General features: G+C 39.8%; 1 protein-coding gene and 1 pseudogene across 1 annotated transcript in view; one reads left to right on the top strand and one right to left on the bottom strand.

Moving 5' to 3' along the window:
* The window catches only part of LOC142462367 (WASH complex subunit 2-like), an 82,484-nt gene that overhangs the window by 25,249 nt on the left and 35,449 nt on the right, over window positions 1-21,786 (top strand). Inside the window, exons 12-16 of the mRNA XM_075564163.1 lie at window positions 2,063-2,242; window positions 4,283-4,389; window positions 6,707-6,793; window positions 11,449-11,544; window positions 13,208-13,339. Coding sequence (XP_075420278.1) covers window positions 2,063-2,242; window positions 4,283-4,389; window positions 6,707-6,793; window positions 11,449-11,544; window positions 13,208-13,339 — 602 coding nt within the window. The remainder of the gene's footprint in view (window positions 1-2,062; window positions 2,243-4,282; window positions 4,390-6,706; window positions 6,794-11,448; window positions 11,545-13,207; window positions 13,340-21,786) is intronic.
* LOC142462320 (NADH dehydrogenase [ubiquinone] 1 beta subcomplex subunit 10-like) lies at window positions 14,805-15,404 on the bottom strand (annotated as a pseudogene).

Here is a 21,786-nt window from a genome sequence, read left to right as displayed (position 1 = left end):
TCTTCACCTCCTTTGCTTATTCACCCACTTTGTCTTCAGTGGTTGTGTTGGGAAGGTGAGCATACTAGAATGCCAATTTATTTATTCTTTTTAATAATTTTATTAGGGGCTCATACAACTCTTATCACAGTCCATACATAAATCAATTGTGTAAAGCACATTTGTACATTCATTGAATGCCAATTTAATAGAAGAAAGTATTCTTGCATTGAGGGAGTACTTGAGTGGAGGCCCAATGTCCTTCTGCTACCTTAATTCTACACCTATAAATTTATGCACATAGATCTGTTTACTCATCCTCATACATAAATATATTTGCATATGCACATGTCTTCATCTAGACCTCTATAAACCCGTTGCCTCCCAGCTCTTTCCTCTATTTCCCTTGACTTTCCTTCTGTCCCACTATCATGCTCAGTCCCCACCAGGGTTTCAGCAATTCCTCTTTGTTACATTACCCTTGATCATGCCCTACCAGGCCTCCCACACTCTCCTCACCACCAATTTGGATCTCTTGTTCCCTTGTTCCTGGGTTTGTTAACAGCACTTCCTTTCCCCACCCTCACCCTCTCCTATGTGCCCCCCAGAACTGTCGGTCCTGTTTTTTTCTCCTCCAGATTGTTCATCCAGCCTATCTTATTTAGACAGACCTGTGGAGATAATAACATGCACAAAAACAAGACAGAGCAAAACCAAGTAATAATACACAACAAGAAAACAACAAATCAATGACAAAAACACAAAACAAAACACAAGAAAGAAAATCTTGTAGTTAGTTCAAGCCTAGAATGCCAATTTAATAGAAGAAAATATTCTTGCATTAAGGGAGTACCTGAGTGGAGGCCCAGTGCCCTTCTGCTATCTTAATACTAAACATATAAATATATGTACATTGGTATATTTCCCCATCCTCATATATAACTATTTTTGCATATGTACATGGCATTATTTAGACCTCTAAAAAACAGCACAATTTAAAAAAAGTTCCTATTCCATTAGGTCTGTAGTTTACTCCTTTAGTTTTGTAGTTGGCAATTGGCAATCAATTGCCTTTAGTGAATCTGTGTATCTTGGGGCCACATATTAAACCACTTTGGAAGCTAAGCTACTTGTCAATATGCTTGTGATGATACTGGCAGACTTGACTGCCGTGCAGTTTTGCCATCAGTAACTCAGCTAGTTTCCCTCTTTACTTTTAGGGTCTTTGTATTTTCATGATGTCTCGATTTTATTGCTTCCCCCCCCCCACTTACTTGTTGGGATCAAAGTGCAATGAGTATTTACAACTATTTTTGCGACCTTCAAAATAGCTCTATTCTGCTCCCACCTCCCCAAACATGTTCTGCATCCTTTCTTCGCCTTACTGTTGTTTGAATAAAGTCAGTAGTCTTCCATGGGAGACACAGCTTAGATTTATACAACTTTTAAGGAAAAGAGGCAGTATGGCTATAGAAAAGAATACCATTTGGAATGTTAAAATGGCTTGGTTAGGGAATTTCAATATGAAAAATCTTTTATTCGAAATGTATTACAAAGGTGGGTCTAATAAGAAAAGTCATTTTCTTTGTGAGTTGCTATGTCTGTTTTCTCGTTTTAAACCCTTCAGCCTCTAAACCTGGAACGGAAATCCAAGCAGGAGCTGTCTTTGTATTTTTAGGTATCTTAGAGGTTATTTTTCTGAAAACAAAAACAAAAACAAAACTATATAGGTATTTTGTTATTTAGAAAATTATTGTATCTAAAGACTGGTTTAGGATTTTTTTTAGGGGGGCAGGGGGTGCTGAAAGGCTTTGGGAAATAATTTTGGTGCTGCTGTTAGCTTATGTTCTTTTAGTAATGTGTGGCCTTGGACTTTTTATGTTGGAATAGCTGGATGATTCTCCGTTGTGGGAGTTTCTGTGGCAGTAACAGATGCGGGTGATGGGACCTGTTAATGTGCCTTGTGGGTGAACTGAAATGAAAAGTTTTTGGTTGAGGGCTGCTTCTCCACCTCCCTTCCTCCCCTCTCTTTAGTAGCCCAAACTGGCTCACCACTTTGTCTCTCTTCCTTCTCCACCCACAGGAGATGCTGATGTGTTTGGTGTATCATCTGCTCCATCTCTGAAGGAGTCAACAAAGTCTGAGCCACCCACTACAAAGAAAAGCCCACACCTTCCAGCTCTTTCCTCTGGCCTCTTTGATGATGACGACGACGAAGATGATAACTTTTTTGTAGCATCCTGCAGCAAGCCATCCAAGATAGGTATCTGTTCCAACCTCTGTTTCTAGGGATTTGGCTAAGAAAGACATGAAGTTTCTCTGGTCCTATATCGCTGGCAGTGCCATAGTCTCTGAAGTGCTTCTATTCTGGAACTACCCGATATGCACTTGGACAGAGGGCTGTTATTTTATGAACCAATCTTTCCTGCTATGGAAACAAAGTCATAGGTTTACTTCCTTTATACCCATTGCCCCTGAGTTGATACCAACCCATACCAACCCTACAGGGCAGAGTAGAACTGCTCCTTAGAGTTTGTGAGACTATAAATCTTTATTGGAGCAGACAGCCTCATCTTTTTCTTGCTCATTGGCTCTTAATTTCCAGGAGCCAGACTTAGGGTGAGCAGCCAGGGTAATGCCACCCGGGTTCCTTATTTTTCCCGTAAAGATCCAAAATCCATTCCCCTATGATTTCTACTTACGAGTTTTAGTTCCGAGTTTGGGAATAACACACTCTCTTCCAGCAGTCCTTGGTGAGTTGCATGGACAGAGCCTTACATGCTAGCTGCTTCTATCTCTCTGTCTCTAAGCCGCGGTGTCCTTGACTTCTTCTCATATTGTTCTACCATGTGGTCAAATCAACACTGTTCCTCTTCCTCCCCTCAAACTTAGTCATTGTTTTCGTGAGGCCATGCCTTAGCTACTGATTTGGTATTTCTGGAATGAGGCCCGAGACTCAGTATTTTTAATAACCTGGTGCTGCAGAGGCTGCTGGTCTATGATCACATTTGGAGTGGCAGTGCATTGACTGATATTGAATCACTGGTTCTTTTGCAGAAGAAGAGAGTGTATCACTGAGGTGCACATCATTTTTAGAAACTGGAAGAAAGGGTTCTTTCTCCTGAGGAATAGATGCAACCAGAATGCACTGAGAAGCAGGCCACCTGGATTTCTCCTTTTCAGTGAGAGGTGTAGAAAGTGAAGATGGAGGTCTAGTTATTTTTAAAGGAGTGCAAGTTAATGCAGAATATACTTAAAATCTATACAGACTGACATCACATGGAACTAACGGTAGTCATAGCTAGAAGCATTTGTACTGTGGGAATTATTGAGAAGAGACTTAGAGTCACAAGTTAATTGACTCCATTTTGACCATGGGTGGTCTCTTGTGATGTTCATGTTGCTTTAATGATGCATCCTCATTCAGTGCACCTGTGCTTGTAGTGATGACAGATTGGGAACTATTCATATAGTGATCCGTAGAGTAATTTGTGGTCCATGTTAAAAAGAATAAGGTTTATATATATATTGGTATGGGAAGATATTCAAAGTACATTAATTGAAATTATAAGCTGCATTGTTCATATTCAAAATGTTATAGTTACTTGTTTGTAAATAACTAAAGTTAATACCTTTGTATAAACATTGTACTACTAATTGCAAGGTTGCTGGTTCAAACCTACCAGACTTTGCATGGGGGGAAAGATGAAATTATCTGCTCCTACAAAGATTTACAAAGCCTTAGAAACTCTACACAGGGTTTCAGTGGGCTGTAATCCATACGGTGGTAGTGGTTTTCATTTTTTTAGTTTAGACTGATGGATGTCTTGTTTGGGTGTAGGGGCTAGTTGAGGGGAGTTTCCGGTTTTTATTTCTATATGTTTCTTTATAATCTGAGTTTTAAAAGCAAATGTTAAACCTCAGTTCTTCCACACTCATAGAATGATGGACTTGGCGGCCCTGTTAAATATTATCTCTTTCTATAGATCTTTACCTGTTCAGTGAATCTGATGTATTTTAATCAGGCAGTTTAATGCTGTTTGGCTAAACGTGCCAGCCATGTGTCTGCACTATCCTTTTCTCATTTGAGCAGCATGGCTCCTGGGAAAGTTTCAAGGAAAAAATTCTGGGGTTTTTTTGCTGTTGGAAGTTGGTAAGGAGTATAGTTCCATTTACTATTCTATCATAATGAGGGAATGATATAAATTTTGTACTTATTATTTAGGAGTAAAGACTTTTTAATCTTTGTATTTTATGAGAAGGTTTGATTTTAGTGAAATTTTGTTTTTTGTATCTTTTAAAGACAAAGAAAAATCTGCTGATATCTTTGATGATGTTGAAGGAGATCTGTTTAAGGAAAAAGAAGCTGCTTTACCAAATGATGCAGTGAATCACACAGATAAAAATAAAGTAAGAGCAGAAAGAAAGGCGATCAGGAAGGGAAACTTGAATGAATGTAAGGAGGTGAATTTGGGAAACCCAGATGGAGGTGCCGTTTCCTTTTAAATTTATCTAACATACATAAAATTGAAATAAGAGAAGAATATAATCAACACCCAACTAACAGCCACTTAGATTGAATGGGAAATAGTTTGCCAAACAATTTATGTTTTCGAAGTGAATATTTTTCCTATACTTTCAAAAAGTAAGTTGAAATTGTGATGCTTCAAAACTAAGTAGTCAATCAAGGAGGTTTTTTTTTTTAAATCATTTTATTGGGGGCTCATACAACTCTTATCATAATCCATCCATACATCAATTGTGTAAAACACATATGTACATTTGTTGCCCTTGGCATCAGCTCCTCATTTCCCCCCTCCCTCCCTATTCCTCCCTCCCTCATGAACCCTTGTAATTTATAAATTATTATTTTGTCATATCTTGCCCTGCCCAACGTCTCCCTTCACCCACTTATCTGTTGTCGATCCCCCAGGAAGGGAGTTATATGTAATCAAGGAGTCCTTAAAGACTCATACCATTCCCACTTTTCCCCCAAATGGTTTGTATAGCTTATTTATTTATTATTTTTATAGCATTTTGAAAAAGAAGTCCAGGATTCAAATCCAGGATTCAGGAATTGTTCATATATGAATCAGGCTGTCTCTCCAGACTGCTTTTCATCTAAAGAAGTGTCTCCTATGTTTTTCTTTTCATGGAAGACTAGTTGTAGAATGTCTCACATAATTGAATTTGTCTGGTTATTTCCTGTGATTGTATTCATATTAAACTCTGGAAAGAATGCCTGTTAGGCAAGGCTGTACACATTCTGTCACACCACCTCATGTGGGACTTTGTGTCCCTCATGTCATAAGTGGTGGTTCGGAGTTTGAGTTCTTAGATGAAAGGTTTCACTGTACTGCTCCATTCAAAAGCTACCCTGTTTCCCTCAGTCATTGATAAGTAATATTTGGAATAAAGAGCTTTCTTTTCCTCCACTTCCCTTTTTAGTATCACTGTAGAGTTGTGTGTTTTTCATTTAATGTACTGTAGCTATTACATTCATCATTATTATTACTGTTATTGGTTGTCTGCTCAAATTATCTTGTGTTTGGCTAGTGGGATATGTCCCCATCAATCTCTTTGCACCCTGGCTACCATCCCTTCCCCTAACATGCCATACAGTTGCTGCCTCCTCTTCCTGATGATTTAAAAAAAAATCCTAGAGCTCCAAACCCAGTTGGCTCCTGGTTTTCTTTCTGTTATTTGTGATGTTACACCTCCCCCTTGTACACTCTGTGGCATGTATTCAGTCTGTGCTGCTCTCTGGCACACATGGTTGCTTTTGTGTTTTCACAGTTTTATGTGGTTCTCTGTTGGAAATGGCCTTGCTTCAGGCACAGTTCACACCTCGAGGAATAGCCTGACCTCTTTCCTAAGAAAATACACCAGCTTTTGTATTGTCTTTCATGACTCTTCTTATATGTATTGATTTTTTTAATTGCAGTATTTACTTTATTTCAATTGGATAATAAAGTAGGAAGAAGGCCTACAGATTTGAGCAACTTTATTTTTTCCTGGTTGACTTTTATCTAAAAGTTGTTTCTTTTTTTAAAAAATCATTTTATTGGGGGCTCGTACAATGCTTATCACAATCATACATACATCCATTGTATGTCAAGCACATTTGTACATTTATTGTCCTCATCCTTAAAACATTTGCTTTCTACTTGAGCCCTTGGTATCAGTTCCTCATTTTTTCCCTTCCCTCCCTGCTCCTACTTTCCTCATGAACCCTTGATGATTTATAAATTACTATTATTTTGTCATATCTTACGCTGTCTGATGTCTCCCTTTACCCTCTTTTCTGTTGTCTACCCCCCACGGAGGAGGTTATATTTAAATCCTTATAATCGGTTTCCCCTTTCTATCCCACTTTCCCTCCATCCTCCTGGTATCACCACTCTCAGCACTGGTCCTGAAGGGATCGTCTGTCCTGGATTCCCTGTGTTTCCAGTTCCCATCTGTACCAGTGTGCATCCTCTGGTCTAGCCGGATTTGTAAGGTAGAATTAGGATCATGATAGTGAGGAGAAGAAACATTTAGGAACTAGAGGAAAGGTGTGTATTTCATCATTGACAACCAAAATGTACTTTGTCTCTGTTTCTTTGGCATGTGGGATGATATCTTATCAGAGCAGATTCTGAATTGTCTGAATGAGTAGTTGAGAAACTCTTGTTTCCAGGTGTCTTATCTGTTGACTCTTAATCTTTTCACCCTCTCAACAAAGGTTACTGTGCCTCCCAGCAAGCATCACAAGCTCTTGTCAGAGACGAAGACTCAGAAAGGCTTATTTTCGGATGAGGAGGACTCTGAGGTAAGGAATCTTTTTTTCAGTTCTGTATCATTCCATTAGGAATGATATTTGAGGCAGACTTTTCTTAATAGAGATACTAGATTTTTATTAAGTACTTTAGTTCTTTCCTTGAAAATGTCTTGAGGACATAAAGTTTGCAGAAAACAATATATGAGGGGGTATCCCTCCCAGAAAAATGGATTTTTTTCCCCCAACGCTATGTATTTGAATTTTTTTACAAAACAACCTTATCATCTTCAAAATACTCTCCATTACACTTACATTTGTCAAGTGTGCAATTCCATTCTTAGAAACATTTTTCAAACTCTGGATGGCTGACAGCAGCTCCCTTGTTCTTTCCTTCACCTCTGCTGCATCGTCAAATCGCGTCTTTTCATGTCCCTGTGCATTCACGGAAACATGAAGTCTCACGGAGCAAGGTCAGAGAGTAAGGTGCACAGGGCAAGAGAGGCATGCTTTTTTTTGCCATTGAGATGGCTGCATGAATAGGTTCAATGTCGTGGTGGCAAAACCAGTATCCCATCTGCCACAAATCAGACCTTTTTTTGTCGCCCACTGTTACGCAATTTTTTCAGAACCTTTAAATAGAAAGCTTCATTAACAGTCTGACCTGGTGGAACAAACTCCAAACTACTAGTCAACATTTTCATCTGATCAGGAATTTGATGGACATCCAGAATGAGGTTTGTCATTGTGTTAGTCTGGGTTGACTAGAGAAACAAATCCAGAGATTTTATATGTGTATAGGAAAGAGCTTTAGATACAAGAGCAATTGAATTTTGAGAAAACATTCCATCCCAGTCCAGATCAAGTCCATGATTTCTATATTAGCCCATAAGTCTGATACTCGCCCATGAATTCCTCTTGAGACTCACGCAACACATGCAATGACGCTGAATGCAGGAAGATCACAGGCCTATGGGTGGAAAGTCATGTGAATCAATAGCAGCGTAAGTCAAGTGCTGGCAGGGGTCTCTACATGGCTCCTGCTGCTCCAGGGCTCTAGCGTAGTTCCATGTGTCTTCTCAACAGAAATGTCTCGCAGGGAGTGTGTGTGTGTGTGTCCCCCCCCCAGTGAGTTATTTATCTCATTATTGTCTCCAAATGAGGTACTCAAGCTGCGGCCTGATCGACAGTTTGTAGATTAGCACTGGTTTGTATACTGCTTTGGTCCTTTTAAGCAAATAAGAAACTGTTTGAAGTCACTGCTTCTGTTGACTCCCAAAGGACTAGTTGGATTAGATGGAGCTAATTTTTAGCAAGCCTTTTGTTGGTGCTCGGGGAAGTATTGGAGACTTATATGAGATATAATGGGAAGTAATAAATCCCCTCATCCGAGAATATGTGAACTTGTCAAAATTTACTTGAAATTTCAAGAAATTGTGGGCTCCAGGTTATGATCTTATCTTTAAACTTTGTAATAGTTGGGATGAACATTTAACTCTTTGGAAGTGGTGTGATTACCTTTGTTGTTAGGTGCCATTGAGTTGATTTTAATTCATAACGAACCAATGTAGAACAGAATGAAACATGGCCTGATCCTGCGGCATCCTCACTGTTCTTTAGTTTGAGCCTAATGTTGTAGCCACTGTGTCATTCCATCTCATTGAAGGCCTTCTATCCATGCCCATCCACTTTACCAAACATTATCTCTCCAGGGATTGGTCTCTCCTGACAATGTGTCCAAATACACCAAATCTCACCATCTTTACCTCTAAGGTACATTCTGACTGTAGTTCTTCCAAGACAGATCTATTTGTTTTTTGGGCCGTCCATGGTACTTTTCAATATTCTTTGCTAACACTGTTAAAATGCATTCACTTTTCTTTGGTCTTCTGTATTCCATCTCCAACTTTTACATGCTTGTGAGCAATTGAAAACACCATGGCTTGGGCCAGGTGTACCTTAGTCTACAAAGTAACATCCTTAATTTTCAACACTCTTAAGAAGTCTTGTGCAGCGTATTTTCCCAATGTGCCATTTGACTGACTTGCTTACTGCTTCCATGAAAATTGACTTGTGGATCCAAGCAAGATCAAATCCTTGACATCTTCAGTCTTTTCTCGTTAACATAAGTAAAAGCAAAAAAAAAATTAAGTGAACGTTTCAAAGCTTGCATTTCATTGAAAGACTACTGTGCAAATGCCAGGAATTAAGCAGAATTCCGTGAGGCAAACTCCTACCACACAAGCAAGTCACGCTGTGGCACATATCCTAGTGCTGTCTTCCTGCCCTGCCTTGTCATCTTGTAGCTACACTGGCCTCATTGCTATCCCTTAAAAGCAACAAGCACACTGCCACCTGGGCATCTGTAAAGTTATTTCCCCTGTGGAATACTTTGCAGAATCTGTGTGGCCTGGCTCTTCACTTCCAGCTCTGTGCCGGTCTTCTCTGCAGAAGGCACATACCGCCCTGAACTTCTTATACTTATCCTTCTTATACTTATCTCTTGTTTCGTACCAAAGTACTTACTGCCATTTGATTATTTTCTAAAATCGTTTTATTGTGGGCTCTTAGAACACATCAAAATCCATACACACATCCATTGTGTCAAGCACATTTGTACATTTGTTGCCCTCATCATTCTCAAGACATTTGCTTTTTACTTAAGCTCTTGGTATCAGCTCCTCATTTTCGCCCTCTACCTGCTTCCCCCCCCCCCACATGAACCCTTATTGCATTAGAAATGATTATTATTATGTCATGTAGTTTTTAACTACATATCTTTCCATTAGCATCTCAGCACCTAACCAGTATGCCACCAGGTACCATCAAGTTAGCATAAAATCTAGCCACCACAGTGTGCAACAGGGTTGTAGCCTTTTACCATACTTTATCAATTTGTATGTGCTAGATTCTGTTTCTTAAGAGTAGCATTGTAAAAATAATTTATTTTCAGACGTGTTGAAAAACATCATCAAACGATTAACCTCTGATGCATCATACATTGAAGGTTTTTATTGGACACAGTCATGATCTGTTCCTCAAATGGGAAACAAATATTTGGGGGAAATAATTTTGGGAATATCTTTTGAGTCACATCCTTTAGCTGATGGAAATGCCATATTTTCAACATTAAGAGAAATATTAAAGATCCAAAGCACTGTGTTGAGATTTACTATTTTCTTAATTTTCATTTTTTTTTGAAGCATCAGAGTTCTTTTCTTTAAATGAAAATATCCCAGTTTATAAAATGTAGGATGGGCATGGGAATTAAGGAACTCCTTAGAGTGCCAGTGAGAATCAGTGGTCTGGAATAAGAGTTTGTCCATTAAGGAGCTAATTAGGTCTGTACTTGAGGAGGATGTAAATATATGAGGATCCAATAATAAAAGCAGTTATCTAAAGAGGTAATAGAAAATATTTTCTTGATCTTTTTAATGATCTGGTTCTGTATATTCTAGTTTTTCCCTATAAGTTGCCCTATTTTATTTTTCTGATTCATGCAACGCAATTAACTCATATTCCTTTGTAATATAAATCAAAATGCAAAACTCAATTACCATCAAGTTGATTCTAACTCATAGTGACCTGATAAAGGGTTTCTGAGACTCCAAATCTTTAGCCTCATCTTTTCTTCCACAGAGCAGCCAGTAGCTTTAAGTTGACCATGCAGTTAGCAGTCCAATACCTAACTCACATTGCTCCGAGGGCTCCTTTGCAGTAGAGGCTGACACTTTTAAGCATAATGGGAATGTCTTCAGAGTCTGTTCTCTGGTTTGCTTTATCACATGCCTGTGGTTCAAGTTGAATAGCAGAATTTTAAAAATAAAAATTTAACTTACACATTTAAAAGATATAACAGAGGAGAAAGGGGGGTGTTGCTAAATTACAGAGAGAGGTCCAAGTAATGTGAGAAATTTAATAGAAAAAGGTGGACATTCTTGATTTTTAAAATTTCCTCTGCTGGTAGTAATGCAAGTAGTAGTCTAGAAACCACTTGGTTCTCAAGGCTCACTGGGGCTTCCTTACATGTCTGGCATCAGTTCCACATGCTCCTTTAAGGACTCCGTCAGCGAGTACCCTCGTGAATCTTTGCTCTATGGCGGCCATCAAGGCCACATTGTCAGTGGTGGTTTAAGTTGAACTGGTCCATCTGTAAAACCCTGAGACTTCTTTGTTGGTCTCAGATTCCAAAAACGAATTCTGATCAAAGTAAGGGGGGGGGTGTGTGTACAAAACAATTACAAATTGTCATGGACTCAGACTTCCTGAATTCTTGAAGGTGTGTGAATCTCTGGAATTCTTGCTCTCGGGTAATCTTTAAACCTTATATTTTAATATCCCTAGAATTCTTCTTTAAACAAAATAATTTAGCTTAACTTGTAAAAACGTATGTCTTGAGCATTATGCTCATTTTAGATATACCTATATGGAATCAAATTGACAAGAGCAGCAAGAAGATCAGCTAGAAACCCTAAGAGGCAGTGATTTTTATGTTAATGAGGGAGGAACAACTCTGAGAAGGAAGGTGAAAATGCTTACTCAGTTTAAAAGGTGGTTTTTGTCACTGAGTTTCAAATGTAGGAACTGCTGAGTTGGTATATGTGTTTTTTTCTGTGTCCTACAGCAAATCTCAACAACAAAATAAATGATTATATATTTTTTAAACGTTTACTTCCTGTTAACCTGCAGCCTTAATCTTGATCCAACAGGATTTGTTTTCTTCTCAAAATGTGAGTAAGTCAAAAGTTGCATCTCTCAAGCCCAGCAAACTCCCGACCTCAGTCTTGCTATTTGATGATGAAGAGGTAAGCATTATTATTTTTCTCCTATCCCTACTTCTTATTTTTCCTTCTAACTTTTTGGTAGTGTTCAAAGTCCGTTTCGTTTGGTATGAAAACCACTTTTCTTAGATTTTTTTCTTTTATAATTCTTTTTTTTTTTTTTTAAATTTTAACAATTTATTGGGGCTCATACAATTCTTTTCACAGTTCATATATATACATACATCAATTGTATAAAGCACATCTGTACAGTCTTTGCCCTAATCATTTTTTTCTCTTTTCTTCTTTTACATTTTATTAGGGACTCATACAACTCTTACCACAATCCATACATATACATACATCAATTGTATAAAGCACATCCATACATTCCCTGCCCCAATCATTCTCAAGGCATTTGCTCTCCACTTAAGCCCCTTGCATCAGGTCCTCTTTTTTTTCCCCTCCTCCCTCCCCCTTCCCCCTCTTTTATAATTCTTTATGAGCTTGACAATTTTGCTCTGCATAATATCTTTTAATTTTGTTCATGACAGTTTCATTATTGTTTTTTGGAGATGCATAATAGTCCATTGTATAGTTACCAGAATTTGGTTATTGTCTTACCAAGAGCCAAGTTTACTTTTAGGAGATATAGGGCACAGTAAGATCATTTTATTTAGAAATTTCCTGAGATGAAGAAAATCTTACCAGCCATTAAGGCCCGTCTTGTTATTTCTTACAGCATCCGACTTCCGTCTTGCACATCAAGCTTTTTGAAATCATTTTATTGGGGGCTCATACAACTCTTAAATGTGTCTTAAAACACATTTGTACATTCGTTGCCCTCATCATTCTCAAACCATTTGCTCTCCACATAAGCCTCTGGCATCAGATCCTCATTTTTCGCCCTTGCTCCCCGCTCCCCACTCCCCACTCCCTCATGAACCCTTGAAAATTTATAAAGTATTATTTTGTCATATCTTAGACTGTCTGACGTCTCCCTTCACTCCCTTTTCTGTTATCTATCCCCCAAGGAGGAGGTTATATGTAGATTCCTGTAATCAGTTCCCCTTTTCTACTCCTCCCTCCCTCCCTCCACCCTTCCAGTATCACCACTCTCACCACTGGTCCTGAAGGGATCATCTGTCCTGGATTCTCTGTTTCTGGTTCCTATCTTTACCAGTGTACATCCTCTGGTCTAGCCGGATTTGTAAAGTAGAATTGGGATCATGATAGTGGGGTGGGGGAGGAAGCATTTAGGAACTAGAAGAAAGTTGTATTTTCCATCATTGCTACACTGTATCCTTACTGGCTTGTCTTCTCCCCACAACCCTTCCATAACACCGCTTCCTTTACCCCCACCTCCCCCTCTCCCATGTCCCCCCCCCCCAGAAACATTTCTACTTCTAACACTTTGTCCTCACATTACTCTCTCCCACTTCCAAGTATTCTATCTTTCAATCATAAGGTAATGTATTTTCCTTTTGTGAATAGAGATTACAGTTAGAAAGATATTATACACGTTTGTAGATTTATACCAAGATTAGGGTGGTATTTACTACCATTTAAGGATTGTTTTTCACCCCAAAGTTGTTATGTTCCGCACCCACTGGAGACTTATTACATATAGTGTGATGTGCAGGAATACCTTTTCTATATATATTTTATGTCTATTAAGTGGTCACACCTTCTGTCTTTGGTTTTCCAGGATAATTTTCTGGGGGCCACAGCTGCTAAGAAGCAGACATCATCTCTGCCAACTCGAAGTCAAGAGAAAACAAAACTTTCTGAGCCCTCCAAAAAGAAAGCTTCTGCCTTACTGTTCAGCAGTGATGAAGAGGTGGGTACAGGTTTTTCTTGAAACAAGAGGATATGTTATCTGATGGGATTAAAGAAATAGACATTGCTTCAGACAACACTATCTAAATTTTAATTTATGTTCTGATGTTTGTTACAGTGGCAACAGAACTCCCAGACAATATTGGTGTTTAAAGTGTTTGTTAAAGACATTTACAGGTTGCGGTGCAAGTGGGAACGAGAAATGTAGTTGTTCATTAGGACATGGTGCAAAGTTTTTCAGGGCTGCTAACAAATGTGAAAAGGATACACCACTCTGCTGTAAGCTTCAACCCAAAGATACTCAGCTCAAGCTCTGTGGGATAGCAAACCCAGCTCCCTGAACTAAGTGCTCAGGTGCCTTACTCCAGTATGTCTGCACCCGAAGGCACTCAGGTTCACTCGTGAGTCAGCCAGCCCAGATCCCCCAATTAAGTTCCCGGAGGCACCCACTCAACAAACCAGCTTCCTACCTTAAAGCACTCAACTTCACTTCCTCTGTAGAAATTCAGTGCTGTTTTATGCTCTAGCTCCTGGTTCTTCCACTGTTCTCTGATGTCACAGCTGTCTTCTGGGTATAAGAGGTTCATTTCTCAGGGACCGCAGGGGACAGAGTACACACTCCACTCCTGGCTCTTTGTGGTGGTGAGATCCCTCCTCCTCTTGTTAGAGGACTCACTTTATGCCCAAGAAGATGGCCTACCAGTGAATCCTGTTCATAATTGCTCATAAGTGAATCCTATCACTATCTTTCCTCACCTTCTTACCAGACCCATGTAGGAAAAGGCTATTTAGTGGTAGTTACAGACTTTGGCTAAAAGAGCCACATGAAATAATTCACCGCCTCTGCAATTTGTGACTGTCCTCCAAACTTGTATGTTTTTAGGTGCTATCAAGTTGGTTCCCACTCGTAGTGACCTTATGACCAAAAGAACAAAACATTCCCTAGTCCTGCTCGATCCGCACAGTGATCATCACGCTCATTGTTGCAGCTATTGTGCCAGTCTGTCTTGTCAAGGGCCTTTCTCTTTCTCTTTACTTTACCAAGAATTATGTCATTGTCCAGGTAAGAGTATCATCTGATGACATGCCTATAGTATAAGAGATGAAAATCTAACCATCCCTGCTTATGCAGAGCATTCTCGGTGTCCGTCCAAGACAGATTTGTTTGTTCTTCTGGCAGTGAACAGTACTTTAAACGTTCTTTGTTAAAAGCACAGTTCAGATTCATGGTTCTTTGTCTTCCTTATTCACTGTTCAACTTTCACATGCTTATGAGACATTAAAAATTGAGGCACACTGTATTTATTCTTCAAAGCGACATGCTTGTTCTTCAACACTTTAAAGAGGTCTTATGCAACAGATGTCCAATGCAATTAATTGTTTGATCCCCACCGCCCACCCCCCTCCCCCGGGAGCCAGAACTTTTATTTCAGGATTGTATTCAAAGTAGGTTTACAAAGGTTTCTTCAGGCTGCAGCTGCCTCCTTGGCTGCTGCCTTCTGCTCAGCCAGTGTCTTCTGCTTCTGCTTGGCCAGGCACTTCTGGGCTGAGTAGTGAGCTCCCAGGTCTTGGTAGGCTTTGGACACTTAAGCAAACTGCTCCAACTCCTGGGCACAATTCTGCATATAGCTCTCGCCCTCCTGCTGCTGACAGGCCTTCATCCTCTCTTGCACAATGTTGGCAATCTCCTGGTCGACTTTGTAGTTCCTCCGCTACTGCATCTCGACCAACATGCATAGGACATCGTGTTCCTTCCACTCAGTGATGTCAGGCACACGGCGGAACTGCCGGTGGCAGTAGTAGGTTCTGTTCTTGGCATGGACTTCGTGTTCCTTTTACTCAGTGGTGTCAGGCACACGGCGGAACTGCCGGTGGCAGTAGTAGGTCTTGTTCTTGGCATGCTGCCGCTCGATGAAGTCTCTCACGAGGGTCATGGACCGGTGCACGGGGAGTTCGAAGGCCTTGGTCACGTAGGTGATGGGGTTGGGCAGCGAGGTCTGCGGGCAGGGTGCTGGTGTGCGGCGTGGGGTTTTGGGGTACACGTCCTTGTCCCAGCTCTCCGGCATGGCTGCCGCGGGCTGCAGGATCCACTTAATTGTTTGATTTTTTGACTGCTGCTTCTATGAGCATTGATTGTAGATCTAAGCAAATTGAAATCCTTGACAACTTCAGTCTTTTCTTCATTTATCATGATGTTGACTGGTCCACTTGTAAGGATATTTTTATTCTTGACATTGACTTGTAAGCCATAGTGAAGACTTCAGTCATTGATCTTCATCAGCAATAATGCTTCAAGTACTCCTCACTTTCAACAAACAAGATTATACCATCTGGATATTGCAGGTTGTTAATAAGCCTTCTTCCAATTTTGATGCTGCATTCTTTTTTGTGTAGCCCAACTTCTTGTGTTATTTCCTCAGCATACAAATTAAATAGCTATGGTGAAAGAGTACATCCCTGACATACATTTCAAAAATGTAAACCAGCAGGACTCCCTTGTTTTCTTTCAACGGCTGCCTCTTAATCCATGTACAGGTTCTACATGAGTTCACTGACGTGTTCTGGAATTCCCATTCTTCTCAATGCTATCTATAGTTTGTTATAATCCACACAGCCAAATGCCTTTGTATGGTCAATAGGGGGGGGGGTAAGGAAGTGGTGTAAACAAACACAGGGACAAGGGAAAAACATGGGACCCCAAATGGTAGAGAGGGGGGAGTGGCAGGCTTGGTGGGAAATGATCAAGGGTAAGGTTGCTTAGAGAAGAGGTATACTCTAGCCCAGGTGGTGACGAAGCATGGTAGTAGGGCAGGAGGAAAGTCAAGGGAGACGGAGGAAAAAGCTAGGAGTCAAAGGGCATTTAGGGAGGTCTAGACAAAGACATGTACATGCAAATAAATATAGGATGATGGGGAAATAGATCTATGTGTCTATATTTATAGGTTAAGTATTAAGGTGGCGGAAGGACCTTGGGCCTCTACTCAAACACTCCCTCAATGCATGAATACTTTCTTTTATTAAATTGGAACTCTATGATGCTCACTCTCCCGACACAACTGCTGGAGCCAAAGTGGGTGAACAAGTAAATGTGATTAAGAAAGTTGATGGTGCCCGGCTATCAAAAGAGATAGTGACTGGTATCTTAAAGGCTTGAAGATAAACAAGCGGCCATCTAGCTCAGAAGCAACAAAGTCCACATGGAAGAACACACCAACCTGTGTGATCGCATGGTCCTGAAGGGATCAGTTACCAGGCATCAAAAACAAAAAATCATATCATTGATTGCACACCTCCATGATAGGATCACTGAAGACAAATGGGCGCATAAGCAAATGTGGTGAAGAAAGCTGATGTTGCCCGGCTATCAAAAGAGATAGTGTCTGGGGTCTTAAAGGCTTGAAGGTGAACAAGCGGCCATCTAGCTCAGAAGCAAAAAAGCCCACATGGAAGAAGCACACTGGCCAGTGCGATCACGAGGTGCCAAGGAACCAGGTATAAGGCATCATGCAAAAAAAAAGAAAAGATATATGTGTGTGTATGTATGTGTATATGTGTGTGTGTGTGTGTGTATATATATATATATATATATATATATATATATATATATATATATATATATACCATATTAAATGAAGGGGGAAGTGCAGAGCGGAGACCCAAGGCCCAAGTGTCGGCCAATGGAGATCCCCTCATAGAGGGGTTTAGGAGAGGAGATGGGTTAATTAGGGTGTGAGGTAGTATCGATGAAGAACACAGCTTTCCCCCAGATCCTGGATGCTTCCTCCCCCCAACTACCATGATCCGAATTCTACCTTGCAGGGCTGGATAGGGCAGAGGTTGTACACTGGTACATATGAGGGCTGGAGACACAGGGAATCCAGGGTGGATGATACCTTCAGGACCAAGGGTGTGAGGGGCGATGCTGGGAGAGTGGAGGGTGAGTGGGTTGGAAAGGGGGAACTGATTACAAGGATCCACATGTGACCTCTTCCCTGGGAGAGGGACAGCAGAGAAGGGGGGGAGGGGAGACTCCGGATAGGGCAAGATATGACAAAATAACGATGTATAAATTACCAAGGGCACATGAGGGAGGGGGGAGAGGGGAGGGAGGGGGAAAAAAAAAGAGGACCTGATGCAAAGGGCTTAAGTGGAGAGCAAATGCTTTGAGAATGATTGGGGCAGGGAATGTGCTTTATACAATTGATGTATGTATATGTATGGATTGTGATAAGAGTTGTGAGAGTTCCTAATAAAATGTACAAAAGAAAAAAAAATTAGTAAGCATCTTTCTGGAACCCTCTGCCTTCAGCCACAATCTATCTGATAGGAACATTTTCTATTCCTTATGCTGTGTCAGTTTTTGGAATCCAGCTTGAATTTCTGCAGCTCCTGTTGATGTACTACTGCAAGCATTGTTTAATTATCTTTAGCTAAATTCGACTTGTATGTGAGATTGATATTATTTGATAATTCTGCATTCTATTGGGTCACCTTTCTTTGGAATGAGCTCCGATATGGATCTGTTTCAGTCACTTGGCCAAAGAGCTGTTTTCTACAGTTCTTGGCATAGGCAAGTGAGTGCCTCATGCAAGTCATCAGTTTATTGATTCATTTTAACTGGTATGCTGTCAATTCCTTGAGCCTTATTTTTTGCTCAAGCCGCTTGGATGACTTCTTTCAACACCATTGGTTCTTGAACATACGCTACCTCTTGAAATGGCTGAATATCTATCAGTTCTTTATAGTACAATAATTCTTTACATTCTACTGTTTGGTTGATGCTTCCTGTATTATTCAGTATTTCCACAACAGAATCCTTCAGTAATGCAACTTGAGGCTTGAATTTTTTCTTTAATTCTTTGAGTTTGAGATGTGTTGAGCATGTTCTTCCTTTTGGGCGTTCTTATTTCAGGTCTTTACACATTTAACCTTGTCTTCTCCAGCCACCCTTTGAAATTTTCTATTCATTTAGTTTAATTCACCATTTCTTTCTTAAATTGCTCATATCTTACGCTTTGTTAAGAGCAACTTTTATAGCCTCACTTTTTTTTCCGTCACTTTTTTCCCCCAACAGCTTTATTGGCATATCATATAGAGTTCTATCCAATGGTAGAATTCTTCAATTTCTTCTTCAGTGCATACTTGGTTGGTAAATTTGAGTAACAGTTGAATTAACTGGTCTTCCTTGTAGGAATATTGATAGCCTGTCCTAAAAACCATTGTAATTCAAGATAGATCTGAAGTGCCCGTTTTAATAATTATGCAACACCATTCCTCTTTAACTTGTCATTCCTGACCTAGTAAATAATATGATTATTCATTTCAAAGTGACCAACATCTGTCCATTTCAACTCACTAATGCCTAAAACACCAATCTTTTTTTTATTTCATCTTTGACAACTCCCAGTTTCCCTAGATTCACACGTCATACCATACATCCCATGTCCCAATTAGTAATGGATATTTGCAGCTGTTTTTTCTAAGTTTGAGTTGTGCACTTCAGCAAGTGAAGGTCCCAAATGCTTTACTTCATCTACATCATTATGGTGTACTCTACTTTGAAGAAGCAGCTTTTCCCTAGTTGAAATTTGTATTTCTTCTTCACTGATGGGCTCATGGTCAGGCTCTACATCTGACAATGTTCTGCTGCTAGTCATGAGGTTTATAGTGTCTAATCCCTCAGAAGTGGACAGCAAGAACTTCTTTTGTAGTGTATGCTTAGTTTGGAAGCTTCAAAACTCCTTCACTTGGATGATCCTTCTGGTATTTGAAGTAGAGAGGTCATTTCTTGTTGCATTACAACAACATGCAAGCCACCACAATACTGAGGCAAGTGGTGGCTAAACCTATATAGTATATTACTAATTCAAATGAGTTATTTTATTTTGTTAAATGTTGATTGCATATTATTAATCTACAGCTTTTGTTAAACATGATAAGCTCGTTCTGTGCAAGGTCAACACCTCTTTTATAGTTATTTTTAATAAATCTTTTTTTAAATCATTTTATTGGGGGCTTGTACAACTCTTATCACAATCCATACATACATTCATTGTGTCAAGCACTTTTGTACATTTGTTGCCCTCATCATTTTCAAAACATTTGCTTTCTACTTCAGCCCTTGGTATTAGCTCCTCATTTTTTCCTCTCCCTCCTCACTCCCCACTCCCTCATGAACCCTTGATAATTTATAAATTATTATATTTTGTCATATCTTACACTGTCTGACATCTCCCTTCACCGATTTTTCTGTTGTCCATCCCCCAGGGAGGAGGTTATATGTAGATCCTTGTAATCGGTTCCCCCTTTCTACCCTGCCTTTCCTCTACCCTCCTGGTATCGCCACTCTCACCACTGGTCTTGAGGGGTTCATCTACCCTGGATTCCCTGTGTTTCCAGTTCCTGTCTGTATCAGTGCACATCCTCTGGTCTAGCAGGATTTGTAAGACAGAATTGGGATCATGATAGTGGGGGGGGGGGGGAAGCATTAAAGAACTAGAGGAATTTGTATGTTTCATCATTGCTATACTACCCCCTGACTGGCTCATCTCCTCCCCACAACTCTTCTTTGAGGGGATACCTAGTTGTCTACAGATGGGATTTGGGTCCCCACTCTGCATTCCCCATCATTCACAATGATAATGATTCTTTGTTCTTTGATGTCTGATACCTGATGCCCTTGACACCTCATCATCACACACAGACTGGTGTGCTTCTTCTATGTGGGCTTTGTTCCTTCTGAGCTAGATGACCGTTTGTTTATTTTCAAGGCTTTAAGACCCCCGATGCTATATCTTTTGATAGCTGGGCACCATCAGCTTTGGAAGTTTTTTGCCTTGACTTCTCTCACTATTGTTGCAGTTGACTTCTTTGTTGTGTCTTCCTCCAGTTATCCAATTATTCTGATGTTGTTCCTCTTCATAGCATCAGGCATACCTCTCAGGTTTTCTTCAGCTTCTCTGATGATTTTATTAGATTTTTGTTCGCGTTTGTTAAAGTGTGCTTGGCTGTCCTCTAGATCACTGGTGCAGTACTCTGCCTCCTCAAGTCAGTTGGTGAAGTCCATGAGTCTGTTACTGGTTTTTGTTGTTTCGTTGTCCCTAAGCTCTTGTATTTCCCTTTGGTGTATGGGCTTTATCTTCCAATGTATCTTAATCTCAATTGTCACAATCCATACATACATCAATTGTGTAAAGCACATTTGTACATTTATTGCCCTCATCATTCTCAAAACTTTTGCTCTCCACCTAACCCCCTGGCATCAGCTCCTCATTTTCCCCTCCCTCCCCATTCCCCTTCTCTCATGAACCCTTGATAATTTATAAATTATTATTTTGTCATATCTTGCATTGTCCGACATCTCCTTTCACCCACTTTTCTGTTGTCCGTCCCCCAGGGAGGATGTTATATGTAGATCCTTGTAATTGATTCCCCCTTTCCAACCCACCCTCCCTCCACCCTCCCTGTATCACCAATACAGGTAAATTTTTAAATGTAAAAGGAAAAGTACCTATAGAATAGCTAGGTTCCAGGGCATTGACTAAACTTTGGCTGCCCATTAGGATAACCCAAGAACTTAAAAAAAAAAAAAACACTTATGCCTGGATCTCAGTCTTAGAGTATTAAATGGCTTGTCATATGACCTGGTTATTGGAATTCTAACTTGCAGTCATTGTTGAGCATCAGTAGCTAAAGGATACTTTTCAAACCCTGATGTACAAGCAAATCAGTGGCCTTCTTGGTAAAAACACAGGTTTTAATTCACAGAGTGTGCGTTTGTAGCAAACAGATACTTCTGGTTAGAGTTCCTAACCTTAATTTACAGAACTTTAAACTTTAGACACTGGAAAACCACTAGATTAAAATAGCCAGACAGTATTTTAAGTACATTCTAAAGGCCACATTCAGACTTTTGTGGTAAAAGCAGCTTTCATTGTGCCTTATTTACATGTTAATCACATGAACTTTTTGTATTCCTCACCCTGTACTACAATGGAATTTTGATTTAAAAAAACCTCATTAAAATGTTATTTTCTTAAAAAAAAGTTATTTTCTTTCACAGTTGAGAGTTCCTGATTTTTAAAATATTCTTCTCATTCTCATACTCTTTCATACTTAATTTTGATTTTCTAAAATAGAAAGTTGACTGTATTTGTGGAAAGAAATGATGGAGAAGCTTAATATCAGGAGCTAAAATGCAGGTAGGGGCCAACTGTAAAACAAATCATCTATTATTTGTATGTAAGTTCAGGTTGAAGCTGAAGAAAATGGAAAGAAGTCTATGAGAATAAAAATATGTCTGAGTATGTCACACCTGAATTTTGAGAACTACTCAAGAACATATTTGATGCATTGAACACTAATGATAGAAGACCTGATTAAGTATGTAACATGACATAAAAACATACATGAAGAAAGCAAAAAGATCAAAGTTGATGTCCGAAGAGA

This window comes from Tenrec ecaudatus, chromosome 12 (genome assembly GCF_050624435.1).
Source record: "Tenrec ecaudatus isolate mTenEca1 chromosome 12, mTenEca1.hap1, whole genome shotgun sequence".
NCBI classification, from domain to species: Eukaryota; Metazoa; Chordata; class Mammalia; order Afrosoricida; family Tenrecidae; genus Tenrec; species Tenrec ecaudatus.
Note: the sequence above shows the minus strand (reverse complement) of the source record. Positions and strands in the feature narration are given on the sequence as shown.